The sequence below is a fragment of the Vanacampus margaritifer genome, chromosome 17, assembly GCF_051991255.1.
Source record: "Vanacampus margaritifer isolate UIUO_Vmar chromosome 17, RoL_Vmar_1.0, whole genome shotgun sequence".
Lineage (NCBI taxonomy): Eukaryota > Metazoa > Chordata > Actinopteri > Syngnathiformes > Syngnathidae > Vanacampus > Vanacampus margaritifer.
Genome location: NC_135448.1, coordinates 2814432 through 2822002, shown reverse-complemented (window position 1 = coordinate 2822002; position 7571 = coordinate 2814432). Strand labels below are relative to the sequence as shown.

The following is a 7571-nucleotide window of genomic DNA, read 5'->3' as shown; positions in this document are numbered from 1 at the left end:
TTTTTTGGGGGGGGGGCTGATCTGAAAAACTATCCGATCCGTGACTCAAATCCGTGATCCGATCCGAACCGAGACTTTTGTGATCCGTTGCACCACTAGTAAAAACTGTTATCCACTACCACTAATCTAGACTTTACTGGTGTATGCTTGTCACAATGCCAGCACAATTTATGCTTAACGCCAATGTGAAACGATTGATTGTTTTTTAATACTCACTTGTTCTCCAGTATGGTCATACACACCACCTCTTCAAGCCCTGGGTAACAACCCAGGCCTTATCGCCAGAGCAGTTCAGCAAGTTCAATGTCGCTAACCGAACCATGAGCTTCCCGCCATGCTGCATGGGTGCGGGGTAAATCATGATCAGTCCACCGGGTGACAGGTTTGATTCGGCACTCCTCAGGCTGATTGTAGTCGGGATAGGATAAAACTTAGTAAATACAGGTTAGTCCTGCATTCGTGTTGTTGGAGGGCGCCCTGGATCAGTTCAGGAACACATGGAAACAGATTTTCGGCACTCTCACTAGGTCCTCAATGCTTTTGAATGGGCCCTGTTGAATGGGCCTTGGATACTCATGAGCTGAGCCAGAGTGGCTGTGTTAATGTTTAGGCGAGAACACAACTGTTTCAGGTCGGCGCATCAAAGACATGAACCAGACTAACTTGTTCTACAGGAGATGCATATTTCCAGTTTGATCACCTCCAGTTTGGTTCCTCCAACTCCATTAACCAGTGCCAGATCTTCAACTTTTTTAAATCCACCAATGCAGTTCCGGTATTCTACGATATTCTGTGCCACAGTGCGGTTAACACCTGGAAGAGTCATGAGTTCCTCCTCAGTAGCCGTGTTGATGTTCAGACGCTCCTGGTTTACCAGAATGGTTCCGAAGTTACATGCAGCACTGAATTTGTGCTTCCCGTTGCTGAAATCAGTGGGGTCTTTGGGGATTGAGCGGTGGCAACCCAGACTCCCACCCATGACACGACCAGGTTAGCGGGAACAAATAAATCAAAATCCACCCAGACCAAATAAGTCACTTGCCTAAATACATCGTAAACAACTATGCACTTAGCATCTTCTATTTTCTTTTGCTGATTTTACAACTATTTCACCTAAAGAGCATCTAGAAGTTAGTAACTCCCTAACTATGCTACTTGGAGAGTGAAACTTTCCCACGGTTCCCTTGGTGTCCTTTTCTAAAGGTAGACAGCTTTACACTAACCTTTGCACCCTAACAAACTTTGGTTAGACAGGCCAAAGGGTTGACGTGACATCACCAGCGCTACTTTTGCAGCTAGCTAGTGTCAAGTTACACTTTGTTAGTCTATTTCCAATTTTTTTTTTTATGTCTGGTTATCCAACTAAAATACCAAACACCAAATGCGCCACCCCACATAATGCATGTGACTTACCTTTCACACCATAGCAAGTAAACATATATATATATATATATATATACATATTAGGGGTGGAACGGTTCATAAATTCCTTGGTTCTTTTCGGTTTTGTGCTCACGGTTTTTGGTTTGGTTTGGTTGGCTTATTGAACATATAAAAATAGAAAAACATAAAACACATTACAAGTATAAAATAGAAGTTGAAGTAAAAAAAGAAAAAACAAGAATAGGAAGAAAGAAAAGAGTTTACATGTTCAAAGGTAGTAGGAAGAAGTTAAAAACTTATCTAGTCCTACCCCTTATGTTTTAACTTATTTCAATAGATACAATAATAGGTTAATATATTTCAATGAAAGAAAATGTATAAACCTGTTTGTGTATAAAACTGCACTTTGACATGTGCGTACATTTGCCAGTAGCATATGTACATGTAATTCATAGGCATACACCATAATAATTCATCCTCATATTCACATATACAATTTTCATTACACTCATACATCGAAAGAAATGACACAATTTCTGCTGTTTTGACAGCTCAATTCTGATTTAAATAATTTTCTTGAACTTTGCTTTTAAACATCTTTTTAAAGTCAGCAAGTGACTTGCATCTTTTCAGGTCAGTACCAAAATTATTCCACAAATTGACACCTCTTAATATTTGTTTTTGTTTTGATTTTTTTGTAGACACTTGTACCCCTTATGTTATAACGACTGCATATTTTAATCGATTAATAATTTTTATGGCTTTTTTGCCGTTTGAAAAGTATTTGTTTTATATGTCTTTCCCCAGACCATCTCAGTGGCCTTGTGGTAGAGTGTCCTCCCCTGAGACTGGGAGGTTGTGGGTTCAATTCCCGGCCGGGTCATACCAAAGACTATGAAAATTGGACCCATTTTCCTCCCTGCTTGACACTCAGCATTAAGGGTTGGAATTGGGATGTTAGATCACCAAATGATTCCCGAGCGTGGCCCCTGTTGCTGCTCACCGCTCCCTCAGGGGATGGGTCAAATGCGGAGAACGAATTTCGCCCCACTTAGTTGGGTGTGACAATCAGTTGTACTTTAAATTAACTAGATTTCCATATAATAACTCAGATATGGTAATAATAATAAACAGTATAATGTGTATTATAATTTCTTATTCAAGACATCCTTTGTTTTAGAGAGTATCCCTATGATTTTTGACAATTTCCTTTTGACATAATATAATATAAATAGTTTCGAGCCTAGCACAGACATTTGTCATATCAATGTTGAAGCAGTCAGTGGACTTTTTATTTTATAATGTTTTAACATTTAATACTTCTCTATCATTACCAGCATCAAGCAACATAGTATAGTTGCTTGATGGTTGATAGTATAGGTCTTGTAATTTATTTAAGCTTCCATAGTTCTTTAATTTAATAAATCTTTTGTATAAAATGTTTTTCTTTTTACATGCATTCTCTATCCCCTTCGTCATCCATGCCTTATTTATACCTTTATACTTTCTTGTAACTTTTATTAATGGACAATGTTTATTGTATAAAGAGATAATGGTGGACTGAAATGCACTGTATGCGATATTGGGATCACCATTTGAATAGACCTTAGACCAGTTATGTTTTTCTAAATCCAACTTAAAGGCAGCCATGGAGCGTTGTGTTCTTAGTCTTGTTTATGATGTGTAAGTTATTGTTGGTTTTATTAAAAAAAAAATAATAATCTAAATAGTCTTGGAAAATTGCAAAGACTGGAAGATGATCACTTATATCATTGATAAGAAGTCCACTTTTCAATTTATGGTTAATTTTATTTATGAATATTTTATCTATTAGTGTAGCTGTATCAGTTGTTAGGTTTCATAATTACAGGAAATAGACTATCACTCCACATTGTACTTATACAATCTTTTGTTTTCTGATGCCCATATGGATTTAACAAGTCAATGTTAAAATCACCACATTTGCCTTTTTTTTTTTTTAATCATTTGTGTAACTGAGGATATCCGCTAGTTTTTCATTGAATATGTCAAGACATGATCCTGGTGTCCTATACATACAACTTTTAATGACATTTGGTGCATTTTTTATGTGTATTTCAATGTTTAAACATTCCATTATGTTGACAATGGTGGTAGTCAAATATTAAATTTTACTGCATCTTAGAGCTTTGTCTACATATATTGCGACACACCCTCCCTTTCTATTTTCCCTATTTGTTGCAAACAATTCATATCCTTCCAGTCACGTCACTCATTTGTTTCATTAGCAAGCCATGTTTCCGATATGGCAATTATTTTGAAAATGTATTTAATTTATTCAGGTATTCTTTGATTTTTGCAAAATTTATGTAGAGACTTTTCCTATCGAAATGTATAATTGAAAGTGCATTTTTCATTTTTATATTTTTTGCTGAATTGATCGTCCATGTAATAGTCGCAAGTGAAACTGCAGTGATCAATTTTGTAAAAGTGATTGTCTGGGTATTCTCCAGGTCGAATGTCTTGTAGTCAGCGTATTCAAATGTTTTTAAGTCCATATTATTTGTGTTTATCATGTTCATCTTTCCTTTGTGTTACTGTGCTGCTGTTGATATGTACTTCTGGTATATTGTAGTTTATTGAGTTTATTGTATTGAATGTGTATCCGGTAGGCAGATAATTTATCGTAAATCAGACTTCATGTTTATATGCTGTGATTGTTTCTAACTACTCTTTTATTTTGTAAAGTGTGCAGTTTCCTTTAAGAGCGATTCTGAGTTAGCTATTTTTGGAGAAAGAAGCAGCTGCTGCTGTGGCCGAAGCAGAGACTCTAAAAGCTGCTGTAGAAGATGATGAACAAGCTAGCAGAATGCTTTGATTAGGACAAACCTCTCTTTACCCGCTAGAGCGGACCAAAAAATATGTCATTGAACAATCAAGACAATGTTCAGTGACACTGCAGGAAGAAGATGATGGTAGGATGGTACCCATGAGCTATACGCTAAGCCACTGTTATGTCTCGACAAGACTGGGTAGCCATACACAGAGACAACAATGGCACGACGTCTTGACCCTCAGGACAAGAGTGGACGTAGATGTGCGTACCCAGTGCCAGGAAACTCTATTCAAGCTCCAGTTTTCCAAACAGAGAACAGCCCTGACGATGCCAACCTCACTTATACATCACCGAGCAGAGCAACAGCTCATCAGCCACAACTCACTCCAGGCACTCATCCAACCTCTCAACATGCACATAATCGTCACAACATCCACCAAGCGGAGCCCAGCAACCAAGGTCGTCCACATCCCACCAGGCCCAGCCATACACCTCGAAACGCTCACCATGACCAGACAAGCATGAATGAGGTTGTCAGATTTTTAGCCCGGCGTGAGCTAGTTACCACGGGAATGACCCAATTTAACGACCAGCCAGAGAGTTACAGAGCTTGGCAGCAGTCTTTTCAAAATGCAGTAGCGGGACTTGACCTTACATTCAGCGAATAAATTTATCTTTTTATTGCTTTTAAAATGTGTTTTGTCCCTGATTGAGGTGAAACTGTCAAAATCTTCAAACTGAACATGCATACTAAAATCATATTTAGAATGCTTAAGTACACTAATTACAGCAAAAAATTTGAGCCCACAATGTGTGGTTTAGGTAAGAGAGCCAATGTTGACTTTTTATTGCTTTAATAACGTTATAAGCCCCTGATTGAGGTGAAACTGTCAAAATCTTCAACCTGAACATGTGCACAATAAAATGCATGCTGGAATCACATTCAGTATGCCAAAATACACTAAATACAGAAATAATTTGGAGTCCACAAAGTTTGGTTTAGGTGTGAGATCCAAGATTATAAAATGTTTGCTTAAAATGCGTTTTCAGACCCTTAATGAGGTAAAACTGTCGAAATCCTCATAATGAACACGTGCACAATGAAATGCATAGTAGAATCATATTCAGAATGCTTAAGTACACTAAATACAGAAAGAATTTGGAGTCTACGTTTAGTTTAGGTGTGAGAGCTAAAATTCACTTTTTATTGCTTAAAATGCGTTTTACGCCCTTGATTGTACACTTCAGGTGAAACTGTCAAAATCTATAAAATGAGCATGCGCACAATGAAATGCATGCTGGAATCACCTTCAGGATGCTAAAATACACTAAATACAGCAAAAAATTTGAGTCTACAACATTTAGTTTAGGTCTGAGAGCCAAGATACTTTTTTTATTGCTTTAAATGCTTTTTCAGCCCCTGATTGTACACTTCATGTAAAACTGTCAAAATCTTCAAAATGATAAGCGCAAAATGAAATGCATGCTGGAATAATCTTCAGGATGCTAAAATACACTAAATACAGCAACATTTTTTAGTCTACAATGTTTAGTTTAGGTGTGAGAGCCAAGATGAACTTTTTATTGCTTTAAATGCGTTTTCAGCCCCTGATTGTACACTATAGGTTAAACTGTCAAAATCTTCAAAATGAGCGTGCGCACAATGAAATGCATGCTGGAATCATCTTCAGGATGCTAAAATATACTAAATACAGCAACAAATTTGAGTCTACAACGTTTAGTTTAGGTGTGAGAACCAAGATTAACTTTTTATTGCTTTCAATGCGTTTTTTAATCCTGATTGTACACTTCCTGTGAAACTGTCAAAATCTTCAAAATGAGCATGCGCAAAATAAAATGCATCCTGGATAATCTTCAGGATGCTAAAATACACTAAATACAGCAAAACATTTGAGTCTACGAGTTTTAGTTAAGGTGTGGCAGGCCAAAATTAACTTTTTATTGCTTTCAATGCGTTTTCAGCCCCTGATTGTACACTTCAGGTGACACTGTCAAAATCTTTCAAATCAGCATGCGCACAATAAAATGCATGCTGGAGTCCTCTTCAGGATGCAAAAATACACTAAATACAGCAAAATATTTGTGTCTACAATGTTTAGTTTAGTTGTGAGAGCCAAGATGTACTTTTTATTGCTTTAGATGCGTTTTCAGCCCCTGATTGTACACTTCAGGTGAAACTGTCAAAATCATCAAAATGAGCATGCGCACAATGAAATGCATGTTGGAGTCATCTTCAGGATGCAAAAATACACTAAATACAGCAAATTTTTTGAGTCTACAATGTTTAGTTTAGTTGTGAGAGCCAAGATTAACCTTGTATTGCTTTAAATAAATGTTCAGCCCCTGATTGTACACTTCAGGTGAAACTGTCAAAATCTTTAAAATCATCATGCGCACAATAAAATGCATGCTGGAATCATAATCAGGATGCTAAAATACACTAGATACAGCAAAATATTTGTGTCTACAAGTTTTTGTTTAGGTGTGATAGCCAAGATTAACTTTGTATTGCTTTCAATGCGTTTTCAGCCCCTGATTGTACACTTCAGGTGAAACTGTCAAAATCTTTCAAATCAACATGCGCCCAATAAAATGCATGCTGGAGTCCTCTTCAGGATGCTAAAATACACTAAATACAGCAAAATATTTGAGTCGACAATGTTTAGTTTAGGTGTGAGAACCAAGATGTACTTTTTATTGCTTTAAATGCGTTTTCAGCCCCTGATTGTACACTTCAGCTGAAACTGTCAAAATCTTCAAAATGAGCATGCGCAAAAGGAAATGTATGCTGAAATAATCTTCAGGATGCTAAAATACACTAAATACAGCAAAAATTTTGCGTCTACAATGTTTAGTTTAGTTGTGAGAGCCAAGATTCACATTTTATTGCTTTAAATGCGTTTTTCAGCCCCTGATCGTACACTTACGATACGATACGATAAGATACGATACGATACGATACGATATACTTTTATTTTCCCCGTGGGGAACTTTTTCCTGGACTCCGTCCAGCTGCAGTTTACAGTAAAGAGAAAACAACAGAATGGAAAGAGATAAAATTAAAATTAAATAAGAAGTGCAGCAATAAGTAGAAGACTTCCCAGAAGTCTTCACAGAAGTATACATGTGTAGAGAAGTACATACATGAGGACTGCACACACCCATATACACACACACACACACACACACACACACACACAAACACTCCTATATATATGTATATATATATACACATGAGTATGTACAGCACGGCTGCATATATTCCACACACACAACATTGCACCATATATCTTATTGTACTGAGTTAATGTCGGTTGTTAAGCAGTTTGATGGATGTCGGCAGGAATGAGTT

The 7571-nt window shown here is 37.0% G+C and overlaps 1 protein-coding gene across 1 annotated transcript; it reads right to left on the bottom strand.

Moving 5' to 3' along the window:
- Nucleotides 1-212: 212 nt before the first annotated feature.
- eepd1 (endonuclease/exonuclease/phosphatase family domain containing 1) lies at nucleotides 213-1188 on the bottom strand. Its single transcript, XM_077548850.1, is given in 4 exon segments — nucleotides 213-269; nucleotides 272-436; nucleotides 438-562; nucleotides 565-1188. Coding segments are annotated over 4 exon segments (762 nt in total). The 5' UTR covers nucleotides 980-1188.
- Nucleotides 1189-7571: the final 6383 nt, after the last annotated feature.